This window comes from Athene cunicularia, assembly GCF_003259725.1.
Source record: "Athene cunicularia isolate RWA chromosome 1 unlocalized genomic scaffold, athCun1 chr1_part1, whole genome shotgun sequence".
NCBI classification, from domain to species: domain Eukaryota; kingdom Metazoa; phylum Chordata; class Aves; order Strigiformes; family Strigidae; genus Athene; species Athene cunicularia.
The window spans coordinates 2,562,557-2,584,361 of record NW_020799091.1 but is presented as its reverse complement, the minus strand read 5'-3'; the positions used below and the strand labels follow the sequence as shown (position 1 = coordinate 2,584,361).

The 21,805-nt window shown below is 45.9% G+C and overlaps 1 protein-coding gene across 5 annotated transcripts in view; it reads left to right on the top strand.

The window, feature by feature from the left end:
* Nucleotides 1-21,805, top strand: part of GDPD4 (glycerophosphodiester phosphodiesterase domain containing 4) — a 48,121-nt gene that overhangs the window by 15,799 nt on the left and 10,517 nt on the right. Inside the window, exons 2-17 of one of the 5 annotated variants that reach the window (XM_026860254.1) lie at nucleotides 354-562; nucleotides 1,150-1,253; nucleotides 1,934-1,960; nucleotides 2,312-2,405; nucleotides 6,243-6,302; nucleotides 7,908-8,006; nucleotides 10,321-10,414; nucleotides 11,962-12,107; nucleotides 12,503-12,585; nucleotides 13,461-13,611; nucleotides 14,177-14,401; nucleotides 15,214-15,371; nucleotides 16,662-16,809; nucleotides 17,881-17,963; nucleotides 19,509-19,591; nucleotides 20,455-21,535. In XM_026860254.1, coding sequence (XP_026716055.1) covers nucleotides 380-562; nucleotides 1,150-1,253; nucleotides 1,934-1,960; nucleotides 2,312-2,405; nucleotides 6,243-6,302; nucleotides 7,908-8,006; nucleotides 10,321-10,414; nucleotides 11,962-12,107; nucleotides 12,503-12,585; nucleotides 13,461-13,611; nucleotides 14,177-14,401; nucleotides 15,214-15,371; nucleotides 16,662-16,809; nucleotides 17,881-17,963; nucleotides 19,509-19,591; nucleotides 20,455-20,486 — 1,770 coding nt within the window. In that variant the 5' untranslated portion in view covers nucleotides 354-379 and the 3' untranslated portion in view covers nucleotides 20,487-21,535. Of the gene's footprint in view, nucleotides 1-353; nucleotides 563-1,149; nucleotides 1,254-1,933; nucleotides 1,961-2,311; nucleotides 2,406-6,242; nucleotides 6,303-7,907; nucleotides 8,007-10,320; nucleotides 10,415-11,961; nucleotides 12,108-12,502; nucleotides 12,586-13,460; nucleotides 13,612-14,176; nucleotides 14,402-15,213; nucleotides 15,372-16,661; nucleotides 16,838-17,880; nucleotides 17,964-19,508; nucleotides 19,592-20,454; nucleotides 21,536-21,805 lie in introns of those variants that run through there. The other 4 variants (XM_026860280.1, XM_026860263.1, XM_026860289.1 and 1 more) reach the window with 4 other exon arrangements.

The following is a 21,805-nucleotide window of genomic DNA, read 5'->3' as shown; positions in this document are numbered from 1 at the left end:
CTAGGCTCAGCTTCATCTGACATGATCTGAGAATCTTCATGGATTGCTTAAGTTGGTGATTTCATTTTCCAAAGCCCCCTGTATAGTCAAAACGAGGTGGAGGCTTCCTAAGAGGTGATTCGGATTACCTAAGTTACAACCAGGAGTACCACTGACTGCTGACAGGGCTTGCAATGACCATGCTTTTCTGTTAGACATCCCACTTTGGTATATACAATTAAATGGGATGTCCTCAGCACCCTTTCCTGCTGGTCCTGATGAGAAAACTTCATCTTTTCTTTCTGATATGAAAATCTTACCCAAAAGGAAAGGAGGGTTACAGTCTCCCCATAAAACTTGTGGTCTCGTTTCAGGAGGAAGATGAGATAAAGCCACTCAGATGGAGGCCAGTTCCACCAGCCTCAAGAGGCTCAAGTTTGGGAAGCTGAAGGTGGTACGTCGGCGCTTGCTGCAGAGGTATGAGCATCAGCCCTTCATCTCCTGCCTGGCTGGTTTCTACAGCTGCCGGTGGAAGCGGTACCAGCGCAGAAGGACCGAGCCTGGGAAATGCTGCTGCAAGACGGTACATTAGTTCAAAATCAGCACAAACATTGACTTCTGTGTAGGGACAGCTCAGTCCAAGATGCCAAGTGATTGAGGTCTTGTACCCAAGATCTGTCGGGTTGTTAGTTTTTGCCCCAAGTGCTTGATGTAGCGCTGTGTTTCTGTGGCAAGCTCAGTTTGTCTGTGCCATCACGCAGGTAACAGATGTGTGGGGGTAGAAAAGGACCTTGCACCAAACCCTCCCAGCCAGTGAAACATCTCAAAGCCATAGCATCAAATTAAAGTAAAATTTGGGATGCGTGTGCAGTAAGAATTGCAAAGAGGGCTGCTGCATAGCGCGATTCCCTCTCTTGTGAAGAGGTTAAAATCCTGTTCATTTGTGAAGCCATGAGATCTGTTTTCCCTGAAAATAAATACCCCGGAGTAGGCTTTTGAGGACATTCCCCTGGTCACAGGGACAGGGAGGGAAGTCGTCTCCATATTTACTTCAGGAGGTCCAACGCCATGCCACGTGCTTTAGGAACACCCTGAAAGTATCTGTCATTTGCTCTGACTGCTTTGGGGTAGCCAAGGCTCTGACCACTTGTCTTTCCTCACCCTCTCCAGCGGGAATGCGTGTTTTTCCCACTGCTTGTTGGAGCTTTCTGCTTTTCTCTGGTCTTTCTGTACATGTGGGGTGAAGCTAAAAATGACTACAATAACTTTGACTGGTAAGTACCATTTTTTCCTCCTTTTCTGCTTCTCGGGCAGGTCCCCAGGGTGGCTGGGAAGAGCTGAGCACCATCCCCGGCGTGTGTCCTGCAGCAGGGCACTTTAGCCAAAGATTTGGTTCCTCAAACTCTTGGTTACAGCATCCAAATTGAATGTTCGGTGACTTCAGAGGTGCTGAGGCTCTGCCCTTTTCTTGGCTGCAGTTTTTAAGTGTAAGTGCGAATTTGGGAGAAAGGGGAGAATCATTATCACAGAAGTTGTGAGTGAAGGGGACTAAATAGTTCTTTCCTTTCCTTGTCTGAGTCTTTTTCCCCACCCTATTCCCTCTAAAGAAGTATAGTGACTGGCGTCAGAGGCATTGCACCAGCTATCTCACTGCAAAGAGCATTGCATGTTCCCAGGCTCCAAAGTAAGAAATAACCAGCGGGGGATTTATGCAAATTCTTTCTTTCTGCAGTATGTAGGTAACAGTTATGCAAATCTGGCCCCTAGAATTAAATTTAAACATCTCAACTATTATGGGGAGGGAAGGTGTACTCATTTTATTCATCCTTATTAGGCTTATGAGTAAAAGGTAAAGCTTCCCCTTCTCTCTCCTTGGGCAATCCCTCTGCAGCTCCTCCAGCTTTCTGGTGTTTTCTGCTTCAAAACCTGACTCAAATCTCCTTTTTTTCTGCAGCGCCCTACACAACCACAGGCAGACAAAGTGGGCTGTTGGCCTGAGTTATGTCATCTTACTGTTTCCCCAGGCTGCCTTGTCTGCAGCAAGGTGCTGTGTCTTACAGTCAGACCGGGAGTTCTCTGGAGCAAAGCTATCAATTTGGTCCTGTATTTTACCCCCCCAGGACATTGAGGTGTTAGTCTGGTGGTTAATGCAATCATGGATTTGGGGAAGGAGGCTCTCAACCACTTTCGCATGTTACAGACTCTGTTATCCCTCCTTCCCTAGTCGTTGTATTGCTCTACAAATTTCAAAATTTCAAAGAACGGGGCTGTTGTTCCCCTCCAGTCCATGTGCTAGACACAAACACTATTATAATGTTTTATTGCTTTTTAGGTATAACTATGGGAACCTGGGCTTCTGGTTTCTCTGGTCTCTCGTTCTCCTTATTGTAGCTGCAATCTTGTTTATGTACATCACGCTCTTATTGGTAAGTAAAGTTCCTTGTAGGCTGACCATGATTTATAGATGTAAAAAGTAAACATAGGAATGGCTTTACTGTGTCAGACCAAAGCTCAGGCTAGCCCCACATAAGATCTTTAGACAGTGGATGCCTTGGAAATATTAGAAACACGACGAGTGTTTTGCCCTTGCCCTCTTTGGTTGCATCACCATGTCATCGTGTCTCATTTGGAAAGACTGCTGCATGCATCTGTGTTGAGCCGTGGGTGTTGGGAGGCATGAGGCCCCATGCCACCAGAGCCGTTACCTAAATAGGATTAAGTTTGGAAGGAAAGGGGAGTGAGAAAAGTAATCACCACCACCATTCATGCTCCCACTATCTCAAAAACATGTAGAGTCACATGATGGTCACATGCCTGCATGCAGGGTCTTGTGACGACAACTGTGGCTTGGCAATGCTCGCCCCAGCAGGGCTCCTTTCAGAGAAAGACTCTACCAGGGATTGCCCCTCCATCGCTGTTTGCAGACCTTCCCTGTCACAGCGTCTGACCCTTCACTGTAGCCTTTAATGAACCACCCAGCAAAACACTGGGAGCCTCACAAGTGCAACTCAGCCCTTTCGCATCTAAATTAATCTGCCAGTGCTGTAGCGTATGATAGCTGGATTGCTTTAACACATTTCAGATAACTGATGGCCGTATAGATTGCCCCCACAGTGAATTACATCCTATGTCCTGGTTGAATAGTGTTGGATGGAGACTATCCCCACATGTGTTGCAGGAAGGACTGGAGACCTTCACCCAGGCAATGTTTCCTTGTGATGTTTTGCATCAGCAGCCCATCACATCAGAAAGCTGAGCACCCTGATGCCTTTGTTAAAGATTTTATAGCAACCAGCATCTGGTCTGGTTTTGTTTGTGTGCACCATACCCCCTTCCTTAATGATAGCACCCACCCAACCCTGCAAGCCTACTTCCATGACCTTATTGTGAACCACTGAAGCAAACACTCTCCTGCCCACCAGCCACCAGCAGCTGAACAAAATGCTGCAGAAAAAAAGCACTTGCTGTCTGTACAAAGACGCTCTCCGTCCACATGCATCATTGTAATTTTTTCAGACAATCAATTTCAATTAATTCAATTGTTATCACTCCCCAAGACAATTTTCTCATCCCCATTAGAGCTAAAAGGTTAAGCTGAGGGGTCTAATTGCAGGACCATTCATGCTCAGTGGAGAAGAAAAAAACCTTTTCTTGTTCAGTGTTTCAAACATGGTATTTTTCTCGCCGCAGTTCAACCATGTTTGTTCTAAGGGTTTTGGGGAGGTGCCTCATGACTGTACGAAGAGGTTCAGATGTGTTGTGTCAATTCGTAAGCTAAGAGCAAACTCAAAATAGTACATTGGCACTGAAGTTCAAAAAGTGATCTCAAACCTCCATCCCTAAGTGTCTAGGGTACCAGACAAGTTCTGAGTTGCTGCACTTTTGCCAGAAAGTGAATGTAAGCACCTGGATTCTGCTCTTGTGAACAGCTAAGTGAGCAGATGTTTCAGGTGAGCTGAGTGCCTACCTCCACGTCCTTGTGGCAGTAGGTTCAGAGCCTGCCCAAGCCTCACCAGCAGTACTGAAATAAGTACAAATTCATTCCCATGTCGAAGTAGAGTGGGGTTAAGCATCTATCGTTCATCCTTTTGCAGCATAATCTTGTGGTCAGTGCATCTACTCAGAAAGAAGGAGACAGAGGCGCAATCCTCCTTGCAGTGAATCCATCTGTCTTGCCATGGGAAGCATCCCTTAACTGCCACTTTGCGGGTAGATGGTGGAGGGGAAGCACTTCCACACCTCATACTAAAGAAGAGAAGAATTCAAGTGTTGGAGGCTGTAAGATTCAGAGAGATGATGGCACTGGCAAGAGGGGCCTTGGCTTTAGGCTCAGCAGTTCTAGTCAGAAACATACCGGTCACCTAAGCCCACATGTCTGTGCACCTGTATCAGACAATCCCCGAATACGCATGGAAGCAGTCTGGAGGAACAGATCTGCTGGTGATGGTTGTCCCTTTGCCTGAGGAAGTCCTGTTCTAGGTGCAAGCATGTGGGACATTGCTAAAGGCAGCTGCTCTCTGTGGAAAAGCTTGTTGGATGGGTCCTGAGGCGGGTTTTGAGGAGCAGGATGAGGCTGGGTGTCTGTGCCTTGGGGTGTTTAACTTCAGGGGTGCACATGACATCCCATCACTGGTCCAGCAAGATGTGTTCTACAGTGATCAGCGGTGCAACTGCACGAGTTCCTTCTTCACCCTCCAAGGATGAAACCTGGAGGTTATTCTTCTTGTAAGCTGATAAGGAGATATTGTTTACATCCATAAAAATGAGCTCACCCGCCGATGACATTCCCAGATGTGATGCATCATTCATACAAAAGTTGTACTACAGCAGCAGGGGAGAGCATGACCTGTGAAATAAGTACTTGTCTGTACCTTAGGCAAGGATAGGTCTTTGTATAATATTGCTTGCGGGAAAGAGGCAAAAGTGTCTCTTTTTTTTTTTTTTTTTTTTTTTTTTTTTTTTTTTTTTTTTTTTTTCTGAAATAGCTTATTTAAATGGGGCTGGCTTAAGATCTTTAGCAGTAATTCAGTTCTCTGTGAACTGCTCCCATGGTTACTCATCATGTGCTGGGTGTAGGATTCGATTAAAGGAGGCTAACATGTCAAGAAGCACTTGAAAGTTGATCTGTATTCTCTGCTGTGCTTATATCTTGCTTCAAATCAGCATGATCCTGGAAAGAGAGTGTATTTTAGCTGGATGGGAAACGGCTTACATTTTTCGTAGTTGTGTTTTGGGATAGAAGAGCCTCTTCCCATAAATCTATAGGTCCTGTTTTTATACAATCCCACTGTCCTACAGTCTGGAGGTGCCGGCATCATAAATAATCCTTCTCATCAGAGCACTGATGGCTACTAATAGATATTTTTCTCTAAATCCTGATATTTTGTGATACTGGTCCCCAAACTGTCCCTTACAGTGGTCAGGAAGCTTGTCCCAGGCACCAAGATTCCTGAGCACAGACCTGTGCATTTTCATGGCAGAAACGTACTTCTCTTGGTGGAATTCATCTCCGGGTTCATTGGTTGCTTAGGTCTGGGACAACTTGAAGAAACTCTCCATCAGAGCTGTGAACTGGCTTTCCTCATCCTTTGCTTCCTGGTGTTGAGGGCGGTTGTGTGCTGCCCTGGCTGGGGTGTGCCATGCCTCACAGGAACCACCCCCAAGAGCTCCAACTTGCCATTGGAGGGAAGAAATGTGCCAGTCACCAAAAACCAGTCTTTTAATCTCCAAGGCAGTTTTCCCTGTTCTGAGATGTGCCTGTCTCTTGTGTTTCCTGCAATTACTGTGGAAGCGTTGTCTCCTTTGCTGTCTGCTCTGTATTTTTGGTGGTGCTTTGGAGGCATTTTTTTTATTCCCTGACCTCTCTCCCGTGGTTGATTTGACTCTAATCACAAGCAGTGCACAGAAAATAGGCAAGGTTAGCGCTGTATTGAGTCATACCATAGCAGTTAACCCTGGCCATCATTCCTCTTTAGAGTTTGTACTTACAAAGAAAAGTCATTGAAAGTGGTGCCCCAAAGTGCCCAATTTTACCCATGATCCTGCAGGGCACCCTTGATATCTCCTTGGCCATTTCAGAAGTATTTTTACTGTAGCAATAAACACTTCTCTCCATACAACTGTTCTGCTAACAGCCTTGATATTGTGCAGGAAGTCGTAGTGTAAAGTGACTTCCCAATGCAAAAATGATGCCAGAACCACCTCACTGAACACACTTCATCATCTTCTACCAGGATGCAAACAATCTATTCTTGATTTCCCAGGTCCTAGCGATGTGTTTGCTTGCAGAAGGTCAGCAGCTGTACCTACACTGGAGTCACAAGGTGGGGAGAGTCAAGGCTTTCTGGTAACTCTAATCCATGCTTTAAATCAACTGAGTTTGTGGTGTTTCTCTGCATGAAAAAACATCTTCTGTTATGGGAAAGAAGGGAGGAAAGAGGTTAATCTTAGGGGACTTTAGATACCCACAAAAATGGTATCTCCACCTGAACTCCCTTTGTAGTCAGTGGAGGGAAATGAATCCTCCGAGGATGCAATTCATCCAGCTGGTCAGAGACATCTAAATTAAGATGAGATGAATCACAACTAAAGTACCTTTTTTTCCCCTCTGACTCTAGAAGGAGTCTGCAATGATTCATTCAGGTGAAGACGCCTATATTTGACATGTCTACAAGTGTTAACATGAGGACAAAAGCAAAGTCTTCATGAGAAGCACAGCATAATGTTCTGCAGCAGACTCCGGCAGCAGTGAAAAAAGTGGTCGCTGTCCCTGCAGAAGAGAAATCTGGCTTTTTGAAGGCATCCCGGTGCCTTATGCCTTTTGGGTGGCTTGGGAAATGCCACCTGGAGTTTTGAAGGTGCAGAAACAAATCCTCAGAGAGTTGTCACTGCAGAACGATGCATTAGAATCACCTTCCTCAAGAATTCTTGAGGCCAAGGCATTTAAAAATCAGCCTCTAGCCATGCAGTTTAGGGGAGATTGCAATGCGATTGCAAATCTTAAAGTGGAAGGGTCTCGCTGAACATGCAGTTATTTGATCCTGTGTTTCTTCATTTAAGTAATGGAAACAGACTCATTGTTACTATAGAAAACTGGCTTCTAGAAGAACCAGAAAGATGTAGAACAATTTGTAAAAAAAAAAAAAAAAAAAAAAAAAAAAAAAAAAAAAAAAAAAAAAAAAAAATCGAGACTGCATCCTTGGGTGGAAGAGATTAAGGATGAATTATTCAGGTGTTGATCTATAGCATCCCCCTGAAGAATGGTTAGGGCCTTGGTCCAATTTCTACTTGCACTTAGTTCCCAGCAGATAGATGATGTACCAAGAAGAGCCTGCCAACACCACTGTGCTGGTACCAAACTGAGCAAGAAGCTGAACAATAGATTGAGCTACCTCCTCACATTTGTAGTTAAAAAGTGACCTCTCATCTCTTAATTACGGGAGTGTGTGCTGTTGCTGAAGCCTGTTGCGGAGCAGCTCATAGCACAAGGAAGCTGTGTTGCTGTCTCTTCTGGGTGGAATTCACCCCTTCTGAATTTAGCCATCCGCAGGTCAGGAATTTAATGTAAACTGATCATCTAGGCTCCATCTACATCAAAAGAGAGAGAGAGGCATCTTCCATCATAAAGCAAGCAGGAATGGTTCACCTCTGGAAATTCCCCTCTTTCTCCAATTATTATAGAGCGAGCCCTGAGGGCTGACTTAGTTGGGTACCCAACACTTAAGATCAGTCTTGCCATACAGAAAATCCAGTCCATAGCACTGTTGGTCTGGTTTTAGTCTCGTTGGATCTCTCTGAACTGGCGCAGTCCAGCTCGCGCATCGTAAACTTACCAAGTCTGAGCTGCTTAAATAAGCCTGTGAGTCAAATGGATGGCACACCCTGTGCAGAAAAGCTGAAGCTGATTTATGTCTTCTTTGTCTCTCCAGATTGGGACTTTTCTTGTCCTGGGCTTCTCTATCACAGCCCTCTTCATATTATCGGTACTCTGGGGAGATCAGTGGAAAACTGTCCGCCTGTCGTTTCAGGTAAGAGAGGCTGGGAGGTCTGTTTGAAAGAGCAGCTTGTTTCTAGAAGTATTTTGCGGTAATTAGTAGAAAATATTCTGTATGGTGGGTGTTTTTCACATGGGTTTTCCTGGCAGGGTACATAGTTTGGGGTAAACTTTTATTATGACTTAACAGTCCCTGTTAGGAGAAAGGAAGACAAGACCCATGGTTGAGTTTCAAGCTATCTGATGTAATATGTCTCAGTTTGGGAAGTCACTTTTTTTTTTTTTTTTTTTTTTCAAAAATATTGTAGGTGTACTGTTAATTTCCATGTGCCCGGGGCAGGTAAATCAGATCCCTTTGGCTGGTAGTGTTGCTGAAGCAAGAACTGTCTCCCTAATCACCTCAGCAGCTTTAGCATTAGAACAATTTCGGTCTTCTGTGACTCACAAAAGCTTCATCTCCTGAGGCAGGACTGCACTGAATTTTTGGGGGAGCAGGTAGGGAATGCTGGTGTCAGGTGGGAGAACATGCTGCTTGCAAGAGGTCAGGGTGCATGGTCTGCTGGTCCCCTCAACTCTCACCACATCTGAAGATGGAGGCAAGAGCTGCCTGGTGCTGTTTAGAGCTTGAGCATCCAGGTCCCCACATGTATTGTGGAGGAAAAAGTATGTAGCCTTTGACTACACAACTGCCTTGCAGATGTTATTTGGGCCTGTCACCTCTCCTCCATGTGTCTTACTGCTTGTGGATGTTGGCAGAGCAGTGGATGTGGACTGGAAGAGGAATCATGGATGTGGTGTTTGTAGGGTGTGGTTAATTGCACATTCCTGCTCTGCAGAGTTTGTTAACCGTTGGGCGATGCACTGGCAAAGGTGATGAGAAACCATCAACTTCTCCCTCTTAGAGACTCCAGGGGAGGTGGATGAGGAGAAGGAGACACAAGAGCCTTTAGGTTCCCCACTGGTGCTGTTTCTTTTGGGTGTTCGTGTCCTTTGAGATGCTTCACATGGCCTCCTGCTCCTGTTCCCAAAGGACATGAATCTCTTGTATGTCCTGTGTCATGTCCATTAGCCCTGCAAAGCTATCTCAAATATCCCGGACATCTCAGATGGCACCTCTGCTTACGCAACTGAATCCTGCTTCTGATAGAAAGGTGTTGGTATCAAGTGTCCAGGGCAGGCAGTATCACGTACAATACCCGCTGCTTCCTTCAACCCTTCCATCTTAGAGAAACAGGCATGAGCTAAGCAATAGGAAAAGCTTTCATCTGGATAGTTTTTCTCCTAGCACATACCTTAATAACTCTCAGTTCTAGCTGGAACAGAAACCAGGGGGTTCTGACAAGCATGAGAAAACAGTGGACTGGTTTCTCTGACAAATTTGCCTAGTTTTATGAAAAGTGTGTCATACCAACACCCGTTCAGTATCTACAACTGACAAACTATTTCTGCTTGGTTTCCAGCTCTGCTCATGCATTCATGATGAGCACAGAAGTGATTCTTGGTTTCTGATCTTCTCGTTTAATCTTTAGGATGAAAGAAATCAAGTCCATTTATTATATCTGTCCAGTAATAGGTATCATCTAATATATCATAAATATTAAATGAATATATTGTTTTGTGTTAGTAAATCAAGAAAAATATCTACACGTTGAACTGCAAGTTAAAAAAAAAAAAAAAAAGAGAGAAAAAAATGCAGTTAGCCCTAATGCAAGCGAATTGAATGCTTTGTAATAAATGAAAATTAATTATTTTTCTGGCATACATTGATAATATGTGAAACTAGGTACTGCAGGGTGTATATGAGCCTAATAAATTCTGTGATCAGGCATGTACCAGATTAACTGCTTCTCTTATACCACAGCAGTTAGTTCCATGCAGGTGTAAATACCACATTTTATCACTCAGGTTTGTTGACATCAGTTTAATGATTTAGCTGCAGTGTGGTATTGAGATGAATATTACCCGGGTGGGATTGGCTTGGGTTAGATTGGATTAAACTGGCTGCTCCCTGGAAGATAATTACAGATTATGGCATAGCCGGGATGGCAGTCGTGTCCTCGTGGACGAGGACAGCCATGTCGCCCTCAGCTGCCTTAGCAGAAAGGAGAGCTGTGTAGTGCAGTGGGGAGCACTCCTCAGCCTGGGGTGCTGGCCTGGCTGGGGGCGTACATCTCTCCTCCAACTCCGGAGGTGTTTGTCGGATCCAACACAGGTGTGGGAGAGAGGTTGAAGTGCTGGTATCTGCAGCAGGAGCCCACCCAGGTGGAAAGCTGTAGCTGTGTTGGGGTTTGTTTCCATCTGCCTCCGCACTTCATTCTTTGACCAAAATCTTTCCCTCTCCTTGCCAGATCACAGCTCCCTACCTCCACATAGGGGCAATAACCATCATGGTCCTCCTGTCCTGGCCCGTGGCTCTTCACACCATCAGAGCACATAAGAAAGGTACAGTAGCTCTGCTTCCTGCTCCCTATACGACAAAAGACTTATATCAGTGTGGGAAAACAGATGTGCAGGAGCCCTTTCCTCCTGGAGGAGGCTTTTAACTTCTGTGTATCCCAGGAAAATTAGCGGGGCTGGGGAGCGGACTGTGCATTGTCCTGTGGCTGTCCAGGCGCGTCACTGGTTTGCATGTTCCCTCGCACAGTTTTGGCCTATACCAAGGCAGTGACCTGCCTTGAGACCGAGGAGATCAGCAGAAGTGCCCGTGTTCTGAGTCACGCATGGAGATTTGTTCAGCCCTCTGCAGGAGAAAGCAGCCAGTGGCAGCTCTCTTGGCTGACCTTTGCTTGCTATACTCAGTTTGCTGTCCCAGAATGGGTCTCCAGTCTAGCTGATCCACTCCAGACTAGTGCATCTCAGGAGAAGACAGCTGAGAGAGAGGAGAGAGCTTTTTGATCAGTTCCTAGTGTTACCTCGTGGGAAGTTCCTGTCCTCCTCCGAGAAGTGTGACCAAGTAGTCTAAGGACAAGGCCAGATGCCAGGAGCAACTGCAGAAGAGCCTGGCTCTGGGACTGACTGCTTTTGTCTGACCTAGCCTCTTCATATAGCCAAAATTATCTACATGACACCCACCTACAGATACTGATTTGTAATAAAAATCACAGACTGAACAGGCTGGTGAAAGCATCTTTTCCTGCTCAGGATTTTTCTTATCGAACTACAGCTGAGGAGGTTGGAGGGGGAATATGCTGGGACCCGAGACATTGCAGTCCACCATGCCTAATGGACTCTCGGCTCAATACATCAGCTTGGTGTAAGCCCAGGTTCCTCCAGAGCCACTGTCACAACGTGCAGAGGGGTGGCGGTACCCACTCAAGAAAGAGATGTTGGTGCATAGTTACTCATTTCTCAGAGGAACTGTTTTGTTCCCTGAGGTGAAGGCTCGCTGGGGCTCTTGGGCAATGTGTCAACAGACTCCAGAGAAGACTGTAGGTAATGAGTTGGAGAGTTTCTGAGAGTCAATACCCGTGCAGTCAGAGTGTAGGATTCCGTAGGTCACATTCAGAAGGTCACTGACAGCAATCTGAACGAACCAGGGAAGTATTCATCTTAAGGCTGAAGGAGAAAGGTTCCTCCTCCTCTTCACTGTGAACGAAACTTCAAAATGTTGCTTGTTATCTGAGTATGAAAAAAATTAGCATCCTTCTGTTGAGGATTGTTTTTCTACAGATGGGGGATATTTCACTGCACTACCTCTAAAGAAAAAGAAATGAAGGGCATGTCTTGTTGTGAGGCATAGTGAGATGTAATTAAAGCACAGAGGCCGCAGACTTGACTTAGACATCCCACGTCCGTGCTTTGACGTTGTTTTTCTGGGTCGCGCTGTTTGGAGAGAAAGTGAAAATTAGGGGAAGGAGGGATGGAAAAAGGGATGGGACAAAACCCAACAGCTACTTAGCTGGAGGGCTGTACTGAAAGTCAAGCTGCAAGGCAAACCTGTACACTACTATATGAATTAACTCTAGCCTTCCTCCTTCAAATTCTTTCAGTTGTTCAGGTGATAATTGTTGGTCCATACCTGGCTATCCTTCTCTTTCTTTTCTTGATACCTCTGGGAATGTACTCTCCTTGCATCAGAGAGATGGGGACACTTGGACCAAAGCCAGCCCTCATTGGACACCGTGGAGCACCAATGGTAGGTCTGAAGAAGTTATTTTACATCGTTTCTTCATCCTGTATCTTGCTACCTTCATCATCGTCTTCTGGTTTGTTTGTTTTTGTTTTTTTTTTTTCCTCATGAGATCTGTGGAGGGTGGAAGGGGAGATATTTCCATTTGGGACTGCACGTAAAAAACATCACTGCATGGGTTTACTAACAAGGATAACGCGCTTCCCGAGGGACAAGAAGGGTTTGGGGGCTAAAGTGGAAGAAAACAAACAGTACACTTTAACAAGATAATGATGTTCCCTTAATAAAAACCATAGGTATTACAAAGAGACAGAAAGTACTTCTGCAGTCCTCCAGAGTGTGCCTGAAAATAATCTGCTCGTGTGGTTTTTTTTTTTTTTTTTTTTTTTTTTTTTTTTCAGCTGGCACCAGAAAATACTGAGATGTCATTTCAGAAGACAATTGAATATGGTGGGGATGGTCTTGAAACAGATGTCACCATTAGGTAAGGCAAAACCACCTGATCTCACAGAGTATACTCTGCTGCTTCTAAGAGCTGCCTTTGGAGACATGCAGCCCCAGGCAGTTAGGTTTTACTGATGGCTGGGACAAGGGTCCCTCAGCTGGTGTGTGATGATAGGCGCTGTAGGGCATGGTTGTTCTCAGTCAAGTCAATAAGCTGTAGCTATTGATTTAACAATCATTATTTCTATGGTATATTTTAAATGCTTTGCAGAGTATAAAGACAAGTCCCTACCCTAGCCTGACTTCCAGGCCACAGTGAGGGTTGTATCAGGCCTACAAACTAACAGAAAATTGTATTCAGACTTGTGACAGAGTTGTCCTAATTATTGGATCTTTAATTGCCTTTGTTTGGGGAATCCATTGCTGTGAATTTTTAACACCCTGTGCAGGATGAGCAGTTTGCAGCCACTGAATGAGAAAAATACTAACGCTTAGATGTTCTACTGGTGTAGACCTTTCTCTGAGAGAAAATTTTGCTTTACCATCAATGTCCATTTTGATTTCAGTCCTCTGAAACCCATACAAACACTTTGGTGTCAGCAAAAAGAGGTTTCATAAGTTACTATCCATTTTCTAGGGAGCTAGCAGGCATAAATGCCACCAATCTTCACTTCTCCCCTGAGGAAACTGAGGCACAGACAGGCATGACTTTTCCAAGGTCACCCAGCAGTATTTAAGCTGGAAATAACCTGGTATCTTCATCCTCAGCCTTCCTCCCTTTCCCACCCTCTGCACGGAGGGAGTCTGTGCTGCTACATTCACGGTGGCCCACATATTCTTCCGACCTGGCATGACTCTGCTCATGCCATGAACGAACCCACGCCCCAGGTGACCTGATCTCTTGCTCTCCAACAGCTATGACGGGGTTCCTTTCCTCATGCATGACAGCACCTTGAGGAGGACAACTAACATCAAGGAGGTCTACCCCAATGATACTACTCAAAATGCTGCATTATTCTCCTGGGATACCCTCCAGGAGCTGAATGCTGGAATGTGGTTCCTTAAGGTAAGTGCCATAAAGGACTATCATCAACTGGATGTAGAAGAGACACCAGCAGGCTACTACTTAATAACATGAGTATTAGGAGAGAGACTACTGGTTGAAACAAAACTCGAAGTCGATAGAAATCCTTCAGTTGGGGTCTCCTTGCTTTATCCAGTTGGCCTTTAGGCTTAGGAGACCTATAACCAGTTAGCTGGTGAGTGTTCCCGTGGCTCCTTATTATTGCAGCAACAAGAACACATGGGCTGGGGGAAGAAGACAAGAGCTACTCGTGCAAGATGCTGTGTATAATAATCACAGCTAACACGGTGGGACAGAGAAACACAGCAGAGCTAGCTGTGCACTATGCAGTTTAGGTCCCAGAAGCAGTGGGTTAATTTCCCCTGTTTCCCAGGTAGAAGAGTTAAGAAAAATAAAACATCCTCAACTGCTGAGGGCTGATGTCAAACTTTTTCCCTCTTAGAGGTATGAGTATTTTGCATGCAGCTGACTCCCTGAGGCAACTGCCTGATTGACTTGCTTTTTTTTTTTTTTTTTTTTTTTTTTTTTAATATTTGCTTATTTCTAGGACAAACCATTTTCATGCATGGGCTCACTGTCAAGGGCAGATCAAAACCAGGCAATGAATCAGTCAATTTACAAGCTAAGTAATTTCTTGCGCCTTGCAGACAGTCAGAACAAACTTGTGATATTTGATCTCTACCGCCCTCCAGAGAAACATCCTTACAGGAACTCGTGGATCAACAGAACCCTGGAAGTCATCCTCAACGAGTCGGGAATTAGACCCAATCTGGTAGGGTGGCCTCAACTCCTCCATATCCCTGCTTCTTGCTCTCCCAATTGGGACTTTGGGGTCATACCCTGCATGATTTCACCTGCATAAAGTATGGCCCCTTGCATTTCACTTGTTTTAAGAGGCATCATTTGGAGTATATTCCTACAATTGGTTCTTTTCAGCAGGTACAAAATGGTGTAACCCTACAGCAGCACAGGGAGATAACCCAGTGTATACACCCGCTGATGCCTTAGTCCCCTAACGGCATCCTTTCATCACGGTAATAACTGGCAGCCTGCTTCCAGTTATTTTATGTATTGCATAACAAAAATCCTATCTTAAATTAAAATACATGGAGCTGGGAGCCTTCGTTGCCTTCCTCTTTCCCCAGGCAATGGATGAGTGCTAAACTCCTGTGGATCTGGTTATGTACCCATCGGCGTCCGGGGAGATATTCTGATCAGTGTCTGCACAAGATGTCTTCTCCCATGCTAGGAGAATGGGAGAACAGAATATTTTCTGTTGCCGTTCCCATAAACCAAAGCTGTCTTTTCATTCATTTCCAACACCGCATCTTTTGTTGGGCTGTGTGAAACGTACTCCCTGATTTCAAGCTGATAAGCAAGGAACAGTGAATAGTTATTTCCCGATGAAAGCGGCTTGCAAGTTTTAACCCTGCATCCAAATGTTCTTTGATCATTGAAAGGAACACGTCATTTGACAGGCTGGGTTAAGCCCCTCAAGATGTTATCTTTGCTGGGTTTTTGTGAAGGGCAGGGCATATTAGTATGTCTGCTGTGAGTTCACTGGGTCCTCTTGTTGCCTGCCAGGTCCTGTGGCTGGAGAATGACATGAGGTCCTTTGTTCAATCCGTTGCTCCTGGGTTTCAGCAGACAGTGGGCAGTAAGGCCCCAGTTGAAGACCTGCTGATGGACAATATTGTCAAACTCAATCTGGCCTACACCGAGATGTCCAGTGAAGATATTAGGTAGGTTGCAGTTTCAACCCCAAGTACAGCCGGTGGACTGCATCTGGACTATGTTCGCATCATGCGTGTGGCAATGTCTCCCTCCAGTGACCAGCTCCAGTATCTATTAGCATTTTGGGAAGAGCTCCTTTAGATCAAGTGGCCATCCGTCCTGGCTGCAATTTTGGAGTGAAGGACTGTAGTTCACCCCGACCCTGTGTGTGGCCAAGAGGTGGCATATGTAATCACACCCTTCCCTGTGCTCAAGTCCATATTTACTTGGTCAGGATCTGAGGATCTTCTGGGTAGAATAACACGGCTGTGTGTCTTTCTATTCATGACATCCTCTGCCTCATGCACGAACAATTATTTAATCTCCCGTGGCTCTTCCACAAGCATCAGTATGAGTGCATAATGCTGTGGTGAGAGACCATCACGCTCTTGTAGCTGGTGTTTTGGAGACTTCATTTCTTGTCTCTGTTACTACCAGTACTCTGCTGCTTGTGACACACTGAAGATGTCATCTCTCCAATGGAAGGCTCCACATTCTTTGCAGCAGTTTCCAAAATGGTTCTCTCATATGAAAGAAAAAAAAAAAAAGAAAAAAGAAAAAAGAAAAAGCAGTCTTACCTGTCAGACTCTTGTCAATAGGATTCTTTTGCTCTTTCCAGTGGACAAAACCATTGAAATCTAATTAAAAAAAAGAAAAAAAGAAAAACTTTAATCCTTTGGATGAGAGTAATGTTCGTGTTTCCTCAGTGATAATTTTCACAGGGTGTAAAATCCTAGGTGGATCTGGTAGATCCATTTGGGTGAACCCTGGATAGAACCTAGGTAGATTTACAAATGCTGATATTGATGATAAATTCCTTTACCATTATTCAGAGTATGATCTTACTTCATATTAAGTTTCAATTGCTTATAAGAACCTGAAAAATGATGAATTGATGCAGCAAACGTAAGAAACATGAGTAGCCATCTTCATGGTGGTTTTGAACACACTATTAGGAGATTACAGGCACATCATTACGTTGATTCGTATGGCAGAAGGGTAAGCAAAGTTTTGACTTCTTGGACATTCTAACTGCATTTTCTTCCATCGGATCAGCTCTTCTGTATTAACCGGTTGTGAATGATTTATTATTGGCTGGTTGGCTTTCCCTTCTATTCCTGATCTAGGTCCTAAAGCAAGCCTTTCCTGCCAAAAACTGCTGTCTCTCCTTGATTCAGCCCAAAGGAAGCACTAACATCCTTGCTTAACTAAGGCTTAACTTAAGGATTGGTTAACTATTACCTTTTGGTCTTTTAAAGGAAATATGCTGAGGCAAACATCACCACCAATCTCTATGTGGTCAACGAGCCATGGCTTTTCTCCCTGGCGTGGTGCTCCGGGGCACATTCTGTGACAACCAATGCCGTCCACACACTGAGGAATCTCAGCCAGCCACTATTCCTCATGGTAAGCAAAAATCCTCCCCCTCCCAGGGGTTCGTGGTTACCTTTGGAGACCATGGGCCTGTTCATGTATGGATACAGGACCCTTTGCATGAAAAGGGACCTGAGTTGAACCTGGCTTACCTGGAACCTCTAAGCCACTCCAGGTATCACTATACATTTCTCCTCTTTTCTCTTGGCTCAGGTAGAAGGACTCTGCTTGTTAGGATTTGCAATTTAGGCCTTGATGTGAGGAAAAAAAGTCATATTGAGACTTGTGTGGGGAGAAACAAAGGGTCTTTGAGGACACAAGCTGATGATGTGTGAGGTTTTCCATTTCTAAGCTTTTGAAGCACCTAATGGATGTCAGAAGTTCCTCATTTTCCAGGGCTTCCCACTGCCCTTCTCAATCTTGGTCTTGTTCCACAAGACTGAGGGAAACAACCATAGAAATAACCCTTCCTTGCTGGGAGGAGTTTTTTTTTCACATACTTTGTCCTCTATTCTGCCTTGGACAACCTGTAGGGCTAAGGAGCAGCTGGGGCACTGGTTCTACCAGAGTCCTTGCAGCCTAAAGTTTACTCCTTTGAATAACCATCTTCACACTCTTAAAGTTGATATTACGAAGCTCCCATACAGACAATTGCAGTGTTTCTGTTCATTCTGAGGGTGGATGGAGGTCTACTCTAAGGATGAATCTTCAGATGCTCCAAGACTTAAAGTAGGAACCACCCCAGACTCTCTGTGGCGCTCACCAAAGGACAATTTTACCAGAGAAAATGAGATGCCACTAGTTGAGGTTAATGTTGGAGGAAAGCAGAGAGAACTACAGGGCCTGTTTGTACAAACAAGAGGTCCCTGTCATATTCACTGTCATGTGGTACAATCTTCTTGGCCACACAACAGACCTGTTTTTATGAAGGATGGTGATTTGGCACCAACACCCACTGCTGAGTAGCCACCAAATGCTTTAAACACCTGAGGGATGTTACTCCACATACAAACCAGGCAGCTGAATGGCCATATTCGAGCAGCAACTTTTTTGCATATTTCAGGGTCCTTGGTGGTGGACACATCCTCTGTCATTCTCTTTCAGACTCCGCAGCAGTACAACATCATGTGGATCCTGACAGATCTCACCTCTGTGCTCCTCATCTCGCTCATCTTTGCTCTGCACTGGTAACTACCAAGTTGCTAATGGCCATCCTAACCTGATCTTTTGCACCAGGTGGACGGAAGGAAGTGATGCTTTCAGGTGATCTGAAGGGTTAAAATGACGCTTGAGAACGTCACCTTTCCCCTCAGGAGCTACAAGAAAGCCCTGACAGTCTCCAAAAACCTCTCTGCTTCTCCTGCTTGCTCACATTTTCCGTTTCCCTTTTGGCAGCTCAGACATTGTCTATGCTCAGGATTCAGTGGAGACATGGCGGATTTACAGTAACACAAACCAGTTATCAAAGTTGATGGGCAAAGGAACTGATTTTGCTATTATTACTATTTAGTCACTGTTGCATTGGACCGACTTAGGAGGAAAGCTCTCAGTGTTAATATGTGAGCATCCCATGTCTCTCTGCGTATGCCAAAGCCCCTGAAGCAATCCATCCTCTGGGATGAAAATTTCTGAGTGTGTCGCAAATACCACATTTTGTTTCCCATAATTGAGAAACCTGGGGTTCATGGAACAGGATCACTCCAGCAAGTCAGGTTGGGCTGTGGGGTGCTCTGCTCTGCCACGGCTGGGTGAGGAACTTGCCTGTGCTCTTGTCGCAGGAGGTGCTGGGTGTGGATGGGTGAAAGGAACAGACCAGCCACCCCAGGGGTGTTTTCTGCAGGGGTGCTGGCAGAACAACTGTGCTACAGCTGGCAACAAGGGGAAAATTTGGGAAGCTCCTGGGCAAGGAGTCTGGATTGCTTGTAACCGTGACTTGCTCTGGAATAGGAAAGAGTGGAAGCTCTAATTTTTCTCTGGGATGGTGAAGAAATGAATTAGCAGTATGGCCAGGTGTTGAACTAGCAGCAGTATGGCATGTTTGCTGGGCATCCAGGCTTTTCCCTTCCCAAGGCAAAGCGGCTCCTTCCCTTCCTTCCCCTCTCACCCTGCCCTGCTCTCCTCAGGTCCTGCTTTAGTGGCTGCAGGTCGCAGGGTGATTCGCAATCACCCCTGCAACGCATCACCACCACCATCAGACCTTCCCGTGTCTGTCTCCTCCTTCTGGTCACGTTGTGTCTGCATTTCCCAGGGTCCTGCAGATGCTTCTGATCCAGCCAAGTAGCAACCTCTTCTGGGCTGGCATTGGAGCAAGGGCGTTCCCAGCGCTGCTGGGAGCAAAGGGCCACCAGCACTGCCCGAGAGCCCTGCGTGGTTTTGTTTACCTGGTTTATGAATGCACCAAAATCACAATTTTTAAATCCCCCTGGCTGCTTAGGAATCAGTGGCTGCAAACATTTCTGGGGCTTTTGAGTGCTTCAATATTTCTTAGAAAATAAGGCTTAGTCACAAAGTTGCCTTCAAAATGCTGTTGCACACGTGAAGTGTGGATGCTTAGACATCACTCGTGCACTTACCCTTCATTATCCTTCTCGGTAAAGACCTGAGCAAATCACAAAATACCAGGGCAGCTCCTGCCTTGACCAAGTACAGAAAAGGTGTCCAGGGCACCAGGGTGCTGCGGGGGGAACCACAGCAAGTGGTGGCCTGACCCCCGGGTGTTTCGTTCCACGCAGGTGGCGAGAGCAGAGTTTCTCCTGCTGTGCCCATGACGGTGGCCCGATGCTGGAAAGCGGGACCTACAACAAGTTTAGGACAGGTGAGAAGGGCAAGGAGAGCCAGGACCTGCATCCTACTCAGCGCCGTCTCCGTGGGGGCATCGGGGTCCTGATGGGTGGGTGGGAGATGGGTGCCTATGCTGTGGAGAAGGATGGCTGTATCCTGGGTTGTCTCAGTCTCGGGTGCAGGTGGCAGTGATTTTTCCCCTCTGTTCAGCACTGGTGAGGCCACATCTAGGCACTGGGTCCAATTCAGGCTCTCCAGTACCAAGTAGATTGTGACAAATGGGAGAGGGGCCGCAGTGGGACCACTAAGCTGAAAGATGGGACATTTGAGATCTGGGTTTGCACAGTGGGAGAGAAGATCAAGGGGCATCTTACCACTGTCTGCAACCATCTAATGGGAGGGTGTAGAGAAGATGGAGCCAGATGATTCTTGGATGTAGAGTGACAAAAGCACAAATTCAGCCTCAGATATTTTGACTAGATATAAAGAGAAATAAATAAATCTTGTCCGTGAGGGTGGTCAGATACTGGAACAGGAGCCCACACAGGTCGGGAATATCCAACCTCAGAGATGCTCAAAGTCCTGAGCAGCCTGATGTAACCGGCCCCGCTTCAAGCAGAAGTTGGGGCAGACCTCCAGACATCGCCTCCAATATGCATTACCCTGAATGCGGTGAAAAGAGAGCCCAGAGGTGCTGAGCACTCTTGGGTCTGCAAGGCAGGGTGGGGTGGGATGGAGATCTTCCCATGCACCATGTTTCTGCACCCATGGAGTTATCATCCAGACAAAACGACCCAACCTGGGTTGCACGCCATTTTCAGCCAGGTTGTTTGCCCGCGATGGCTGTCAAAACAACTGCAGATGTTTCGGTAGCTCACTGTGTGTCCCCTTCTCCAGAGCTCAGCGACATGCCTGCCGTCACGGCCTGACACGGGCAGGGAGGGGACATGGACCTGCCATCTTGATGAGGACTGGAGAGCAGACTGTCCCCTGCTGCCCCTTCCTGCAATGCAAAGACCAGCCTGCCAAGGGGGCCAGCTGGGGGGCTCAGATCTGCCTGGTGAGGAGGAGCCATTTGCCTTCATGAACCTGCCAGAGATGAGCATTGAACCTCTTCTATATTTTTTCTCGCAATCCTGTGCCTGGTGGGGATCCCTGGGGTGTAGCGGAGCACAGATGGAGTTGCAGCCATGAAGAGGCTGTGCACCATGATGAGATGCAGCGACCACATGGGAGCCACCACTTTCCTCTGAGACCACTGACATCCCACAGGGCAATCATCCTGTAATCCCTCCCGTTGTCCATAAACTCTGTTTCTACAGCTGTGTTTTGCATATACTGCAAAGATCTGAGCATCCTCCAGTCCTCCTCATCCTCAGCTCCCGTGTCAGACCAGCCTCTTCTCCACGCACTCCCTCCCTCCTCGCAGGTCTCTTCCATCCTCAAGAGCACACTAGCCCCACCACAATGGTCAGGTGCTGCTGGCTGGGTCACTAGGGTCTGTGCCTTTCTATAACCCAGGCGGGGGCAGTTTAGCTTTTCCTTTTCCCCATTCTTGCCCTGTCATAGACCCGAACAGGACAACTTCTTCCACCTGGCTGTGGATGAGGGTGTATCTTCCCATGGATGCTGAAGGACTTTTTGGTGCCTTGGCCATCTAGTTACTGGGACTTTGACCAGGAGTACACCAACTTTCTTCAGAAGCGTTGAGCTGCGTGTGAATCAGTCCCACCAAATGTCCCATTTGCTTTTCGTTTCGGAAGGTCTGTATACCTGTGCTGCACCCTGGGATTTATTCAGATTTTTCATTTCTCTCAGTGGTTGCCAGCACACAGAGGGGAGGGAATCTCTGCCCTGCTCTGCAGGGGAGATGTAAGCATCTCCCAGGTTTAAGCCATAAATTTCTACTTGAACAGATAATACGAACATGTTTTTTTGTAAATTACAAGTGCTGTTTCAAATACATTTTAGCTCTCCTGTCTTGTTTTGGTTTTATTTCAGCAAACTGGGAAAGGTGAAGAAAATAGTAGTCTTTGCCTGAATCAGGCTATAGACATTTTCTCATACATGAGTCTCATGCAACTCAGTGGTTTTGCTAAATAAATCTATCACAAGTGAATTGTGACAGGGAAGCATTAGGTTTAAGAGTTAACTGTGCTAAGAAACACTCAAACCTTTCCAAGTTGCAATTCTGAAATATTTTGGAGGTTAGAAATGCAAAAAAAAAAAAAAAAAAAAAAAAAAAAAA